Source organism: Sarcophilus harrisii, chromosome 2 (genome assembly GCF_902635505.1).
Source record: "Sarcophilus harrisii chromosome 2, mSarHar1.11, whole genome shotgun sequence".
NCBI classification, from domain to species: Eukaryota; Metazoa; Chordata; class Mammalia; order Dasyuromorphia; family Dasyuridae; genus Sarcophilus; species Sarcophilus harrisii.
This window is the reverse complement of record NC_045427.1, coordinates 370798249-370815973: the sequence shown is the minus strand read 5'-3', so window position 1 is coordinate 370815973 and position 17725 is coordinate 370798249. Positions and strand designations below refer to the sequence as shown.

General features: G+C 34.9%; 1 protein-coding gene across 3 annotated transcripts in view; it reads right to left on the bottom strand.

Moving 5' to 3' along the window:
• KDM3B (lysine demethylase 3B) overlaps positions 1-17725 on the bottom strand; it is a 59911-nt gene that overhangs the window by 35361 nt on the left and 6825 nt on the right. For all 3 annotated transcript variants that reach the window (XM_031953344.1, XM_031953342.1, XM_031953343.1), the window contains exons 2-3: positions 5110-5277; positions 3281-3394 (exon numbers count right to left, since the gene is read on the bottom strand). Coding sequence is in view for 2 of the 3 variants with exons in the window: in XM_031953342.1 (XP_031809202.1) it covers positions 3281-3394; positions 5110-5277 (282 nt within the window). In the remaining variant the exon portion in view is untranslated. The remainder of the gene's footprint in view (positions 1-3280; positions 3395-5109; positions 5278-17725) is intronic.

The following is a 17725-nucleotide window of genomic DNA, read 5'->3' as shown; positions in this document are numbered from 1 at the left end:
TACACTTCTCTTGGATCTTGGTCACATTTTTGGTTTAGTTCTTGTCTTCTCCTTAAGAAAGCTTGAAATCCTTCTATTTTGTTGAATGATACCCCCCCCCCCCCCCCCCCCTTGATTTAATATGCTTAATTTTGCTGGGTAAGTGATTCTTGGTTGTAGTCTTAGCTTCTTTGCCTTCTGGAATATCATGTTTGAGCTCCAATCTTTCTCTTTTTTAAACTAATTAAGAATTAGTCTCTAGAGACTTAATTCAGTGTTAACTCCCACTTTAGTAACATATATTTTCTTGTTTAGTAAAATATAATATATTTCCTTTACTTATGGTCCTCAACATGTTCGGTACTTACCTCTTTTTCTTCCAGTAAAAATGTTCATGATATTAAGGTGTGGAAGCTTTTGTGTGATATTCAAATCTCTGGTCTCTTTCATTCCTCCTTCTTGAACCTTCATGCTTTTCCATATATTTCCCACCTTTTCATTCTGCTATTCCAAGGATAAGTGTGTGTAGACTGATTTAATTTGAAGGGTCTCTTATCAAGTTCTTCACAGTATTTAGCTATTTCTTAACTCTCAGGCAACTAATATCAGTGTATAAGTTCCAATTTTCTTTTAATGTAAATCTTCACACAAATATTTATCATCAGTATTGTAGTATACAATGACAAAACATCCCATAAAAATACTGTTTCTTATTACTTTTAGGTATATAATAAAACCTATCCCCACCAACTATTTTCTTTTACAAGAAGTATCTGTGAGTCAGTCTTCCATTTAGCTGCACTTGTCTTTATTCTGGTTTCATTTATGTTGAGAATATTAAGATTGATATGATCAAGTTCTAGCATATGATTAAACAATAGTTACTGGACAAGTATCTCACAGTTATAAGAGTAGTAGTAAAATTAAAGTTTTGTTATGGTCTAAAAATGTGTTGTTACTGGCATCCTCTGCAGTAATAACTGCACAAGTGAAAGAAACCTTATAGGAGAAAGGGTCATTTTGTATTTTTCTTCATTTCATGGATTGTCATGATAAAAAAAAAAAAAAAAAAAAAAAAAGATCTAACATTCATTGTCTAGTCTGATAATGTGCCTCTTCATATTCAGCTAGTTTAGTTCTCAAAATTGTTTCAAAGGCCATACTTGAAACCTTTTCAGCATGTTAGAACTTGCCGGTTCTTACATTCTGTTGGCAAAGCCTTTAAGAATTCAGAATCACTTTGAAACCATGATGAGACATCTGAGTAGAACTCTGGAAATACTGGGATACAAAGACAAAAATTAAATTGTCCCTGCCCTCATAGAGGTTTTAAATAATATGTACGCAGATAAAATAATTTGGAGAGGAAAGCACTAAAACTGGGGTATCATAAATTTAGAACTGGAAGGAACCTTAGAGGCCATGTAGGACAATTCCCCTCACTTTACAGATAAAGAAAATGAGACCCAGAATGGTCAATTGATTTGTCTTGCACTTCCAACTGCCTCTCAGACAACTCAAACTGTATATCCAATAAATCTCTTAAATCCAACATGTCCAAAACAAAATTCGTGTTTTCCCCTACCTTCCCTGTCTTATTTTAGAGGGCCACACCATCTTCCCAATCTCTCAGGCTCATAATTTAGCAGTTACCTTCAATTCCCTACTACCTCTCCATGTATTGCCAAGACTTATTGATTACTCACCTTTGCAACATCTCTCAAATATGCCAATTCTTCTCTGATAGAGCCACCACTGCAATGCAGGCCCTCTTCCTTGCATGCCTTCATTATTGAAAGAGCCTTCTGAGCTATCTCTGGTAAGTCTGCCTATCTCTAGTCTCTCCCTACTCCAATCTATCCTACATACAGCACTAAAGTGATTTTCCTAAAATTCAGGTCTGATGATGTCACACTTTCATTTACACTTCAGTGGCTCCCTACTGCCTTCAGAATCAATAGGCTTCAAAGCCCTTTAAAGCATAGTCTCCCTGGGGCAGCTAGATGGTCAGCAACGAGAACACACATCTTCTTAATTTAAAGTCTTCTTCAATCATTTCCTTATTTATCAAGCTTGTTTGTACATATTTGTTTGCTTGGCTCCACCATTAGAGATCATGGAAAAATCTTGAGGGCAGGGACTGCCTTTTGCCTTTTTAAATGTCTCTCAGTACTTACCACAGTGTCTAACCTAACACACAGATGGTACACTTAGGTGATAACTGGCAGAGATCACATTCACCTGATCTTCTAATTCCAAATCCATTGGTGTTTTTTTTCCTCTCTTCTGAGATAATCAAAGCCCCTGCCTGCATCTATTCCATATCAGATTTTATGTTAAATGTTTTGGGGTACTTCTCATCCTTCTTTTATGGCATATTCCTTCATCATTCTCCCAGTATCCTGATAACAAAATGCCTCTGTTTATTTTATTTTACTTCAAAGTACTTCATCCATTATTTTTAGAAAAACTTTGGTCTCTCTGACAAGCTGGAGAGGGATTCCTTTCAACCTGTCACTTTTTCTTCTATCGAGGGAGCAGCCTATTGGTTATATCTACCAAAAATATGAACACGTACCATGGCAAAAATTTCTCTTGTCTCTGAACTTGCTAGAAGGAAGGGTCTACCTCTGTACTTCTTACTGACCACTCTTGGAGAAACATTGTAGCAAACTGCCAGGTTGCTAGCACTGTTATATATTAATATATTGTGGTGGAGGGAGAAAGTGGGGAAGGAAGAGAGAGTCTGTTGACAGGAACTTCTAAATGAGACTTCAGTTAGTTACAGCAGACTAAGGGGACACAATGCTACTTTGCTTAGCAGCTTTTGATAGGCAAACTACCAATTCTTGCCTAAGCACAAAATGCAAACAGTATCTTTCTACCTCAAGCATAATTATCATTCACTTAGTACCTTTTCTTCTTTCCATATTTTTTTAAAATCATTTTCCCCATTAGATTTTTAATAATATTTCTTGTTGATCATTTCTCTAGTCACAAAGCTTTCTGTTTTAAGTTTTTCAAAACAAGAGAACATAAAAAGGGGGAAAGGTGGGATCACTAAAGCTTATTTTGGTCTAGAATACTTCAAGGAAGTACACATACATTCTTACTGTAAACTCTTTGAGAGCAAGTACTGTAGTTTTTTTCCTTTGGTCTTTTCCACAATACCTTTTCAGTGCTTACAGGAGACACTTAGCAAATATTTGTGGAAATGTTTATTGATTAATTGAATGCACATACTTTAGTCAAGGAAATGATAACAGGAATAGTATTAGGCTCTAGAACAGAATTCAAGTACCTGGAATAGGCGTAATCCAGTAGCATCTGACAAGAATCGGAGATCTCGATCCAGAAGAAATTCCACTGGAACCACAGACCCCAAACCCAATTTATCCACTAATGGAGTGAAGGTCTGTGAAGTGGAGAAGAAGTAGATTGAGTATCTAGAAGCTTATAATGGCCAAAACTCTTACCTGGCCAGACCCCAAAGCTTCCATTTGTTTATAAACTTCTTTGTCACCACTTTACAGTAAATGAATGTGATTGACAATATAAAGCATAAAGCCCTACAGAATGATTCCTAACCTAGCACCAATCCTTTAAATAAACCTTCTCTGTCTTTTTTTTTTTTTAATCACCATCATAAGCAAGGCAATCCTGGACAGAAAAGTTAATTTAAGATCAAAATGAAAAAAATTCTGAAATTCTCTATGATTTCTAAGGAACTTAACCTTCATGGGCAGGTCTTGTTAGGATTGAGCCCGCGTAAAGAGACCCAGGGAAAACAAATTCAAATTTAAGACCTCTGAATGTTGTTCCTACAATCTGAGAGGTTTTAAAAATTAATCCTAATCATTTAATTTGACAAACATTGTCTAAAATGTGCAAGGTTCTTGAAAAATGTATATGTATATGCACACAGTAACTTTTAAATATAAACTGACAATAAATGTTATTCAAAGCTTTAATGAAAGAGGTAGCTAAACAAATTATGGCCCATGAATGTAATAGAATATTATTGGATCACAAGAAATGTTGAGCAGGAAGAATACAGAGGAATATGGGAAAATAGAAGTAATGCAGAATGAAAGAAGCAGAACTAAGAAAACTACCACCAACATACATAATATCCACAACAACTAAAGGATAAAAAAATGACTATTCCAACAAAAACCTATAAAATAAACAAAAAAGAAATGAAAAAGGAGTCTTAAAAAACCAATAGGACAATTTTATTTCTATCTTGTTAAATATGCTTTTACATAATTATAAAAGGAAAAATAAATTTAATGCCACTCCCAAAACAAATAAAAAAGAAAAGAAAAATTGCGCTAGCAAATGAAAATACATCTCACTCTGACAAAAGGTTTTAAGTCCAGATTTTTTTTTTTTTATGAATTTAAGTTTAAACTATGAAACAATTTAATTTTCTTTTAGTTGTTGCCACTTTTCACCTAATGTTTTCAACAACAGAATAAGAAAGAAAAAAGTACTTACCTTTAGAATTAAATTCTGTTTATTATATCCTACCTTAGAGATAGGGAAAGGGACTAGACCGGTAATTTAGCTGATAAGGGCAACTCCCAGGAGAGGAAACGGCTACCAAGGCAGTCTGCACCTTCTCAGTTTCCCAAACTTGCCTGAAGTAGAGAATTGTCTGAGGCACTGAGAGGTTAAATCAGGCCCTGTCCAGGTTCACAGAGCCCAGTAGTGCTAGAGGCAGGACTTGAACCCACATTTAACTGGCTCTGAAGCTAGGTCTCTAGCAGATGCCTTAAAAGGGCATTGGATCGTTTAAAAAATTCTTCAAGAATATACCCATTTTGAAAATTTTCTATGAGAACATATAGAAGATGACACAATTCCCCAGAGATAGAAAGTAAATATTTTAAGATATAAAAACTTTCAGAGCACTTTTGAGAAAACATTTCCTATTTATGTTGTCTTGTCCTTCAGAAAATTATTTGAGAGCAAGGTCCATGTTTCTAAATTATGCAGATTAATTTAATTCTCAAAAGCATGGCTGTTAATAAAAATTTCATACATAAGTATAGATTTGGTTATCCCATCTTCCAAATCAAACTCAAAAGGCAGAAGATTACATAGGTTGCCACCCACTATACTCACCAGGGCTGGCCACTGTGCAATTGAGACCCTGGTCCCCTGGAGGAGGAATGGATCCTTTCGAGGAGCCCAAACTAAAGAGCCTTCTAGGAGCAGCACAATAACCTCTTCAGCATGGACTTTCACCCAGGAGTGTTGCTTCCAGTTGCAGCCATCAAATTCCACAAATATCTGCCAGATAATTAAAAAAAGGATTCAGAAGCTCTATTTTAGGATTCCTTTATCTTACAACAAAATAATGCAAACCCCCTGTACTCTGTAAATGGTTAAAGAAAAAAAAAATTACATTCTTTAAAAATTACTTTAGAAATCATTTTAAGAGTTACTGAGCACTGTTTAATGAGGAGAGAAAGCTGGTTTTCAACCCCATTTTATCACTAAGAAACAGAAGTAAAACAATGACAATCACAGAGACAATAATTCTCAGCAGGGTATACACAAGAATTTCTAGTTTTCCACTTTTTTCTCAATACGTTTCAAAGCCAATGAATAATTTTAATATATTACATATGTATGTACATGTATATAAATTATAATATGATCAAACATAAAAATGAAATTATGGTTTTAGCTTTCTAAATTCCTTTTTGGGTTCTAGGCAAGATTACAGTGTGTAGCAACACTGCCTATCTATGCTGAAAATGGTTTACAGGAGGGACATGTGAATTAATAATAATTTTAATTATTTACTGTGGCCAATAAGTGATTATAATCTGTTGGCCAAGGAATGCCGTAGTCACAATAAGGCTTTCATTTCTCCCCTAAAGAGTCAGTTTCTTAAAATGTAGTTAACTAGAAATTAGTACATGAAAATAGTTCATACTAAACTTTTAATAATGAGCTCCTATCCCATCTGCACTTGGTTTTGACTTCTAAACATAAATTCACAAAGCATTTAAGATATATCTATACAGATATGGAATTAATATAGAAAATAATCCATTTAGTAGCTAAACACAACAAATTCTCACTAAAATATTTGTGGATAGATGTTACTAAAAACATTGTCTAAACAATGAATTGATATATGCAAAATTAGTTTCCCAGTATTCTATAAAATATGTTATACACTATGGGCCCAGATTCTTATATCCATTTCAGCCTGAATAGGCTTAGAGAAATCAACATCCTACATAATTATTCTGGGACCAAACAATCAATCTAAATGTAGGGTGTTGGAAGAGTGGCTGTTTGACTCTTTCCACAAATATTTACTAAGCCAATGAAAGGAAACAAAAGGAACATGATAAATGGTCACTGTTCTCAAGGATACTATCCACTACTATTCCTATGGCTAGTACACTACTACCTCTACCTATTATTACTCTGCCTATCACCTTCTATTATTTAGTTACAGGATACCTAGAAGCAAAATTATTCTTAATCAAAACTTCTTGCTCTTTCATTCCTATCCTTTGTGACCCTATCCCACCTTTGTCAACTTTAATCCTGCCTTTTCTTGTACCTTCTGGAATTTCTTTTTCATTCTGGACCTCTTTCTCTCATCTTCCTTCTATCTACTTGCTCTTCCCCTTGATGACAGTGCACTCCAGGCCACCCTATCCAGCGATTGCTGCACCTTCACTATGGGCCTGGAAAAGGAATTAAAAGACTTTTTGCCACCTTCTAATTCAGTTACCTGTTTTCCTTTTAAGTTTGGCCAATTAAATTTTCTACCCAATTCATTTTCCTTCTTTTTTCAAGGAATTGGGCACCTAACTGGCTCACTGTCTTTCTCTCATCATTAGCCTGAACTGAAGAGATTTCAGCTTCCATGTCGATGTTCCTAACCTCTCACTTTTTCAATCTCTTTAAATCCCATGGCGTCCCTCCTTGAGGATATCTTATTCAGACACAGGGATCATAGTCAAGATCTCACCATTATCTATTAACTTGATTAAAAACTTTGACATTCTTCTGTATGACCAAAACCCTCCTCTCAAATTCCAGCTATCACTATGCTTTACCCTCTTAAACCTATTTTTCATTCACATCATAACTTCCAATCTCCCTCCCGTCTTTTAGAATTTGTTCACTCCGTTTCTGTGGCAAAGCAGTGCTTTCTGATTTCATATCTCATTCTCCACATATTCCAAACCTTTTCTTTAGTGTCTTAGTTCCAATTCCATAATCTCATGCCCCTCCTTCCACCTCACCTTTTACCTCTTCCAAATTTCCTTATGAGGTATAACTCAGGGTACAAAATGGCATATGTTTTTAGGTGTCCATGGGAAATTCTTTGCTTTTGTGGGGGAGTAAAAGAGAGGGAAAGGGATTAGGGTTAAGAAGTGTTTGGAGTCTTTTCCCACCCATTGTTGATACCTGAGATATGGTGTGTTAGTGAGAAAGGGGCTGGGGAAACAATCACTGCTTCCATCTAATCAGGTTTGTATATTAGCAGAATATTGTGACTTCTGGGAGGAAAAAAAAAGAATAAATATTTTGAACTGGGGGTTGGGGTGGGGAGAGGAAGTGATTTACTGGGATGAGGGGAAGAATATCAAATTATTATTTTAATAAGGTAATTAAATTACCTTAAGATTATAAGGTAAGATTAAGTAAAGGGTGGTGATCTCGGCTTAGATAGGCAGAAAAATAAACTCTGTTTTCTAATTGTATGGGCCTCTTTCCATTTTCCCTGACTTAGAGTGAGGAACATCCCAAAGATGGTTGGGAGGCTGTGTGAATCAATGGGGACTGCTCAACTTTAGAAAAAAAGTAAATTTCTTACTATTATCTTCCTCCCTTTCCTGCAAGTCAGATTTTTAAATATTTTTTTTGTACTTTAAATTAAAATTTAAAAACAAAAAAACCTATATGGGGTATATGTACATATCTAGAACTTAAAGGATTAAAGCCTTATAGTCATTATAGCAGCCACCAGAGAGGCAGAACAAATGGAATGGGAATGTATGATCAGAAGCAGAACTCTTCTGTTAAGAAGCAAAGAACTTTGTGGCAAAAGGTAATTGAGACAAAAGTCCATTTTAGTTGCTGGCCATATTTTATTCAGCTTATGGTAGTGGTTGAGTTTTTTGGCCTCTGTTATCCAAACATTTACCAGGTAGAATCACAGCGTAAAAGGCAGCAGGAATCGCCAGGCCTCTTTGTTGGCTGTAGTTTTGAGTAGTACACATAGAATGAAGCACATTGCCTTGAGAGGGAGGAAAGAAGTATGTGTGTGGTGGGATGAAGGTTAAAAAATGAGTTGGCTGGTCAACTTAACCCCAATATTTAAAGGGGAGCAGGGATGTGGGCATTTTTTGGTAGGTCTAGAATGTCATTAAAGCAGGCCTTTTGATTTATCAAAAAACAAACAAAAAACCCCACAAACAATTCTCCATCCTTATGGGACTTTGCTGTCAAAGAATATTCTGAAGCATAAGACAAACTAAGTATCTTCCCCTTCAAAGTTCCCCCATTTCTGAATTTCCTTTATGCATTCATTGTCAAAGACACCAAAAGCTCCTTTCAGTGTCACTGTAATTCTTTAATCTTTTATCCAATCAGGTGCCAAATCATGTAAAATCTTCTCTAAAATATCTTTAGAACAATCATTTCTCTACAGTTATAGTCCAATCTATCCTTCACACAGCTGCCAAGGTGATTTTCCTAAAGTGTAGGTCTAATCATGTTACCATCTGTACCCCAATCCTTACCTCCCCAATCAATAAACTCAAGTGGCTTCCTATTACTTCTAGGATCAAATATAAAGTCCTTTGTTTGATAGTTATCTCTCTCTCTTGACTTCTTCCTATCTCTCCATTCTTGTACTTCATTCTACTATCCTCTGTACTCTATGATCCAGTCATACTGGCCTGCTGGTTATTCCTTACATAAGATCCTTCATCTTTCCCGAGTGCTATTACCTGGAAAGTTCTCCTTCCCATCTAACTTTTAGAATCCTCAACTTTCTTTAACACTCAGCTCAAGCACCATTATTACTCCAGGAGGCACTGCCTGATTCCCCCAGTTGCTAATAATATTCACTCTAAAGTTATCATCTAATTTACTGTTTTTATCTTGTATTTTCCAGTTTCTGTACTTACATACATTACAATGTAAGTTTGCTCAGGGCAGAGAATTGTTTTTGTTTTTTTCTTTCTCTCTCCAGTATTCAGGAAGGTGAAAGAACAATCATTTATTAGGACCTATTATGTGATAGGCACTATACACTAAACATATTACAAATATTCTCTTACATAACCATTCAGGAACATAGTAAGTATGTAATAAGTGCTTGTTGGTTAACTAAATGATTTTCCGAAATTTATAGTTCAAAATCTCAAGTGTTTTTTGACAAATAAATCAATTTTCATATATGCTTTAATACTATTCTATTACAGTTAATCTTGGGAATTGAAAACAATAATCTAAAAGATAAATTTTTAGGTACTCTCCAAATTGCTTTATACTTCTAAGAAAGAGCTGGGATACAGTTAAAAAGCCACCTAATTGGCATGTCACCTTGCTCATCAATGAAAACCAACACATTAATTCCCTCTATTACAATGATCTCTTCCCTCCTTTTCCCCCTTATTTCCTAATTTCCCTAATTAGTATATAAAGACTGATGGCTAACTGAGCCATTGGCAGGCCAAAGAAAACTATTTTCTTGAGATTAAGCACTAAGAACTCAAATAATGGTCTCATATCCCAGGATATATAAGAAACTGATTCAAATGTGTTCAAACAAGAATCATTCCCAAAAAATAAATGGGCAAATGATATGAAAATTTCAAAGAAAGAAAATCAAGCTATCAATAACCACATGAAAAGAAAAAAGAAAACCGCTATTTTAAAAAAATACTTAAATCAGCTTTTTGTAGGGGAAAAGAACTAGAAATTCAGAGTGTGTCCATCAACTGGGGAATGGCTCAATAAATTTTAGCACATTATTGTTGTAAGAAATGATGAAAGGAACAGTTTCATGGAAAACTAGAAAGATTTCAATGAACTAATGCAGAGTTAACAGAATCGAGAGAATTATACAACAGCCTTAAACTGTGAAAAAAAACCTTTGAAAGATTTAAGAATTCTGATTAATGCATGTCCAACTATGATTCCACAGGAATGATGATGAAGCACAAAACAAGACAGTTATCTTCAACTATAGCCAATGTAAGAATTTGTTATAAGGTTTCCTTCCCTGCAAAAGGGGTTGGAAGGGAGGGGGACAGGGGAGAAGGCAACCAAAAAGAGGAAGGAAATAAAGACAGGGTCATTGAGGCATGAAGAGACTAGGAAACATCACAAACAGGAAAGTTTTGGAAATTATATACTAAGTTTATTAATATTTTAAAAAGAAAAGCAAACTATACATAAGACTTCCAGTTTCATGTATAATCAATCTTCATTTTCTGTTCTGTGCATAAGGAAACATTCATGTTAACTAGTGTTTGTAAGGTTTAGAATTAAAAGAAAATTTAAAAAATGAATTATGACATGACAATGATTAAAATAATGTTGAGTGTTTTTGATGAGCTAAAAATGCTTGCTATAATGAGCTTAATTCATATCTAGAAATAAAGGTCTTAGAAATGAGTTAAGGGCATAACATTTTTACATACAAGAGTATGATTATAGATTAGCCAGTATTAAAGATGAAGACAAAATAGATGATAATATATGGATCAATCCACAGAACACTGAAAGCAAAATGACAAATTCTAAATGGAACGTGATCTAACACAGCCAAAAATAAGCACTATTTCTTGAAAAGAAAAAGTAACAAGGGGTTGCAGGTACTGGTACTTGGAGACCAGAGAATGAGTTATCCTAAGAGAACAGATATAGTAGTGCAACTGTTTGTTTTTATTTAAAAGATTCCCTCCAGACTGATCAGCTTATGAGTTTAAAAATCAAATAAGGGAAAAAATAGCTTTGAAACATTGCATTTTCATAAATTCTCCAGAGAGGAGAAAAAAAAATCTCCTAAACACAGACCTTTCAAAGTGACAAAGTCAGATATTTCACAACAAAATGTGAGTTTTCCAAAATATTCTACAATATTGGAGAAGAACCAATTGTTTTATAGCATTATAGTATCTGGAGCTGAAAAAGACCTCTGAGAGAATCTTTTGTAGACATTATTCCTTCCCTTCTCTCTCTTCTGATGGCTACCCCTATAAAAACTTAGTTCAAACATCTCTGAACAGAATGACTTAAAATTAAATAGTTTAGGTACCTCAGGGACCTCCAAAAACACCTTCATGTATATTAAATAAAATGTCATCAATTTATACTTAATCTTCTTCTTCCAAACTCCAATCTCATTGGTTATTCTGGTTTATATTTTTTCCCTAACCTGCTTAAGGCTTGAGATGGATCCTTTTTCTTCCCTTCTCTCCATTATTACCCTGTAACCCTCACCTAGGGCAACATTAAGAGGCTACTTGCCCAACTTCAAATAGCAAACTATTAACTCACTTCAGATTAATAACTAGAATTGTCAAACCTTTTCCTTTTCTTGGCTCACCAAAGTATTAACTTAATACAGGAGATTAAAATAAACTTTTGTAGTTTGTTCTATGAGTCAGGAATTCCAACAGAGGACAAGTTTAAAGGAAATTATAGAAAAAAGTATTAGCAGAAAGCCAACATGGCCTATACACGTGACAAGTGAGGTAAGTACAATTGATACTGATGGACATATGCTATGGGGCATCAGAACACAAGTACTTTTGAATTATTTCCATGGCAAGCTTATGGCTAGATTTGAATAAGAGTCACACAAAATGTAAAGGTTTAGGTGGGGAACAATACACATAAGCTAGAGGCAATACCAATAACCTTATAATCACAAATCCATTTGAGTATATGACAATATGAAGTTATTTTAAAGGTAAATCTTATATGTTCCAAAAATGGGAAAAAATTCTTTTTTTCGTTATCTTATTTTATATCCCAGTCTAATTAATTTAAAAACAATATCCCAAAGAAAGATGATGAAGGAAACTCCCAAAGGAGTTGATGCTGGTCCCTGCCAGTAATAAATACTCAAAAGGACTTTCCATTCAAGACTTTAAATGTACCAATTAGGATGCAGAAAATATAGATGATCTCAGTTTTCCAAAAACTGATGAAAATCTTATCTCAGGATAGTTCAAGAAGTAGATCCTTATGTGGTTTCAACAGTCACTTTATAATGTTAAAACAATGTTATAACATTTTAGAATAGAAATGTGGAACACAAGAAGTAATTTATTTTAAACAAATAAGCAGTCATTGCTCCCTGAGTAACATAATTCTCTAGCAATCCTCATCCAGAAAAACAGTATAAAGGGCCCAATGTAGAATGACTTCAGAAGTCTCAAGACAAATTACTGGCATGATTCCACCATCCCTAGATAAATCCAGAAGACTTTATGACTATAAACTCTATGAAGTACATCACTGAAATGTCAGCTGCACAGAGGGAAAACCATTGGAAATTCAGATTGGATTTATCCCCCAAAGGTAAAAACAATTTAGGAATGGATTGTCCCCCCAAAATTCTAAGTTGGTGTCACTTGTAGTCTACAACACATTTTCCTACATAAAGACGTCAAAGATGAAGGTTAACTCCATAAGTGAGACTACAAAGCCTTATTTTTTTCCTTTAAAGAAAAAAAGAAAAGAAAAATAAGACAAAGGCTTTAGAATTTCAATCAATCAGTATTTAAGTGCCTACCAGCAACTAGGAATCAGGCTAGGAGCTATGATACCCCACCTCCCCCAATCAATACAGTCCCAAGCCCTCCAGGTATTTGCAATAGGAGGAAACAGATACAAAGTTGTAACGAACAAAAAAATTTGAGCAGAGCTGAGCCTTGAAAGGAACTAAGATTCAAAGAAGCAGAAGTGAGAACACAGTGAAAGTACAAAATAAGTACAGAAAGGCAAGAGATTTAATGCTACCTTGGGGAAACTAAAAATAGGCCAGTTTGGCTAGAATGTAGAGGAGTAACTTGAAAGTCTGGAAGGTAGGCTAGAATCAGGTTGCAAAGGGCTTTAAGTGCCAAGGTAAAGAGTACTTGGACAGCTAGGTGACACCCAATGGAGAGATTGTCAGGCATGAAGTCGGGAAGAGTTTAAATCTGGCTTCAGACACTTACAAGCTATATGATCCTATATAAGTCACTTAACTCTGCTTGCCTTAGTTTCCTCATTCATAAAACCATCTGAAGAAGGAATGGCAGATTACTTCAGTATCTTTGCCAAGAAAACCCAAATGGGGTCACAAAGAGTAAGACATGACTGAAATGACCAAACAATAAAAGTACATATTTTATCCTAGAGGGAATACAGAGACACTTAAAATTTTTGAGTAAGAGCACAGTAATGTGACAGACCTCTACTTTGAGGAAAATTATTTTGGAAATTTTACTGAGAATACAATAGTCCAGGTAAAAGATGATGAGAACCTGAAGTAGGATAGTTTGAATTGAGAATGGGAAAGGTGTATTGTGGAGGAAGCATTGGTGTGAGTGGGCAAATGACTAGATATTGGGTTAATGTAGATAGAGTTAAAGAGGCAAGCATATTTTGCACGGATATTCACACTGTTATGGAAGGGTAGTTAAGTTTCAGGAGTAGGGGAAAGAATAAGTTTTATTTTGGTGTTAGTGTGGTATATCCCCCTCCTTTTGACACTGTTCCTTCCTCCACACAATAAAAAATTTAAATTTGTATTCATTTGACATATAAAGAAAAAGACTATTTCCTCACCCCTCTTTTAGCAAAAAAAACCCAAAGTTGTAGGGTCAGCTAAGTGGTGCAGTAGATACAGCACCAATCCTGAAGTCAAGAGGACCCGAGTTCAAATATGACCTCAGACACTTAACACTTTTTAACTGTGTGACTCTGGGCAAGTCATTTAACCTCAATTGCCTCCGCAAAAAAAAAAAAAAAAAAGTTGTAGAACTTAGTAGAAATATTATCAATGAATGAAAATGAGAAGGGATCTGGCTTAGAGGTATCTCTAGAGCATTTCTCTCTACTGATAAGATAAGGTATAGAAGATGAATATCACTACAAATAGAGTCAGTCCAAGCCATAAAGGTATGGTAAGGTCCAAAAAAAGATAAGCTCCATACACATATAAGTAGATAGTTGTTAAAGTCTTTCCAGTGGTAATTTACACTAAAACAAATGATGTCAAATAATGGAATGTGCAGATAATAGACTGAAAAAAAAAAAAAAGACAGCTAAGAAAGAATAGCTTACTGGGTCTGATTTTTCTTGCACAACATGACAATATGGAAATATATTTAAAAGAATTGTAAATATTTAACCAATATAAGATTACTTGCTGTCTTGGGGAGGGGGAAAGTAAGGAGAAAAATTTGGAACACAAAGTCTTACAAAAACGATTGTTGAAAACTATCTTTACATGTACTTGAAAAAGAAATACTACTGAAAATTAAAAAAAAAAAAAAGATTACTTTAGCAGCAGATTGGAGTGGGGAGAGAAATCCAGTGAAAAGGCTACTATAACAGCTTTTAAACTAGACTAGACTAGACTATAACAGTCTAGGAAAAGATACATTTCTATAACAGTAGCCTTTATCAGTTTTATTCATCATTTTTTTGGAGGGGGTCAATACAGGGTTTTTGTGATTATAGGTTTATTGTCTAGCTTTTATTTATTTAAAAAGTAAAATCTGTTAATGTTACATAAAAAAACCCCTAATCTATAAGTCATTAAAAAAAAAAAAAAAAAAGAATGGGTTAATATGTCCTTAGCATTATCCATGCTCTGGCAGCAGAATACAGTTCCTAATTTACTTCCTGCCAACAGCTCCAAACCAGTGTCTTTACCTAGGTCAACATACCAAACCCCAATCACAGGAGTCCCGACAAGTGACCTTTGGCCTCATCTACTCCAGGTGAGAAGCTTCTCTCATATTTTCTAATTACAGCTCCAAAGAATGGCTAAAATCCCCCCCCCCCCCCAATTCTTTTCAGCTGCCCAAAAAGGGTAACCTTACAAGAATGTAAGGTCCCTGAGGGCAAAGCCTGATTTGATTTGCATTTGTATACTCAGAAAGAGTGGAAAGCTAATGTCTCAATAAGTGTCAAATAAACATAATCGTTATCTTTAATGCAGAAATACTTTTTAAGTAGAACAAAGTAGACAAAAGGCTATGTATAGCCTTCAAGTCTAAATCTTTTTGGGATATGTTTTCTCCTCTTCATTACCAAGCCAGTGATATTGGTTTAGATAGGACTTTATCATACTCTCAGGAAATTCATCATTCTACTAGAGTACATCAGCTTTGATCCTCACCTCACTTTAGTAACCCTCAATATCCCCTGCCTTTCTGATAGATTGCAGGGATGGACAACAGAAAATAACCCCTTTCATTTAAAGAGGTCTCCTAATCCAGCCATCTCCTGTTTCCATCACTTTCCTTCGAAGTCTTCTCCCCCCTCCCCACTTTCCCAAATTCCAAGAGGACAAGGATTGTCTTTTTCATATTTGCATACCCTTTGTTTAGCACAGTTCTTGGTGTAGAGCTGTTGTTTAATAAATATTTAGAGGTTTTTTTTGGCTACATATTCAACTTTTTTTTTTTTTTTTTTAATTTGGTCTCCAGAGTTGACTTAATCTCCAGGTAGTTGCTAGAGACTAAGTATCCAGTTTATACAGACTATCCAACCCAGTTGTTAGGCTAAACATAGCTTTAATAAAATGACATTTGGGTTTATAAACCAGTCTCTTGTGAATTTAGATTTTAAGATTCAGATCACAACTCCTGGGTGAAGGGATAAAAAAATAAGTTCTGCAATACTTTGGACAGAGTACTTCCCCTCCACCTTCCTAAAAGGCATTTACCACAAGAAAACCTTCCTGAAACAGTTAGTTATACAATAATAGTCAATCTCAAGAAGCAAAGGCATTTTTTGGAGTCTTGAAAAACATCAACCTGTCAAAGGCAAATGAAAACTGAGAAGCAGTAGCAGGTGCTATGGCCCCCAGCCCTGCTGAGAAGAAAAGCCTGAAGGAGCCCACCCCAGCTGTTGTTTAGGGTGCTTGTAACAAATGAAATTGACTTATTACCTTCTAGTAGCTATGATGAGGTGGAAGTTAGATGGTTATCAGGGAAAACAACAGAAACAGTAAGATTTGTAAAATCCTGTTCTCAAGGAAGGAAATCCATGACAAGGAGACACTTGATGAAGCAGAAAATTACTAGACCTAGCCTATGAGAAGTCTGTGAAGAGTGAGTATTTCTCACTTGGAACTATTTAAAAAGATATCAAGAGATCAGTTAATAGAGGATATTCTAAAGAAAATGTGGAAGTTATGATTCATTCACTCATTTAACAACTATTTATTGAATGTGAAAAAATATGAACATAGGAAAATATATTGAATAAACCTTAAATGAGTAGAAAGGAAAAGTTGATATCATTTTAAAAACTTTAGTTAATTGTTCAAAAGCAGCATCTGATTTTATAGTAATTAGCATCTCATCACACACACACACACACACACAAATGGCACAAAACTTAATGTAGCTCCAGATCATCTTAGACTTAATGTCTAAGCTAAAAGACATAGGTTTTTACATATCCATTTTCTACTTTAATGAGAATATAAACTTCCACATTGTTTTGTCACTATGGATATGACAGAGGAGCATTACCTTCGGGGCAATTCAGCATCAAAGTGTATTTAGAAATGCACGCTATCATTTGTGCCTTAAGTTAAGAGGAATGTTTTGAATCACTCCAAAAACTTGTTCAGTCAATCCTCAATTATTCATAATAAATAGGGGAGTCCTGTTATGTATTATTCAAAACTATAAATGCCTGAAAACATCTTTAAAATAATAGAAAGAACATGTGCCCAATCATTGGCCTGCTCTCTACAAACTCCACCCATGAGTACAGGAAGAGCACTTGTGATTGGTGGATGGATATGTTTACTACAGTGTGATATGTTTACTACAGTGTGTTGTACAACGGCCATGCAAATTAGAAAGGCCCACAAGCCTATGGTCTACAAGAAATAAGATAGTGGATAAACAAGAAATTTAATCAACATGGAAAATATGGCATACAGTTTGGCTTCTATACATTTTCAAATTTCAAATATACATTCTTATCAGATTATTACCATAACAATGGTTAAATGTGAAAGAAGAAGAAATATTTTGCAAATTAGTCAAAATTCCCACAAGTTTTTACAAGAGCTTTTAAAAATACAAAATCCATTTTGGTTTCATGCAGAGTCCCACTGCTAGGTTCACAATGAAGTTTCAAAGTGTACACTCTAGTTTCTGCAATGACTGCAACTTTACCTACTCGGTGGAACCAAGTCTATGGTCCTCCTTAATTAATAGGTGCTAAGCTTACTCAATTTGCTCCAAATATTCAACTTCCTCTGAAGATATGAAAATGGTTATTTAAAGACCATTACTACAAAATAACAGGTTAAAATACATAGCTAATCCTAACTCACCTGTTACACTTAACTACACTGGACTCAAATTGAAGAGATGTGGACCAATCTCTTTCCAACAATCTTAATGGGCCCCTAAACCTCCATTACAACTTCACTTCAAAGTGCATAATGAGAATACCAACTCCACTTTGGAAATCAGATGTGAGGGGAATACCAATTGACCCT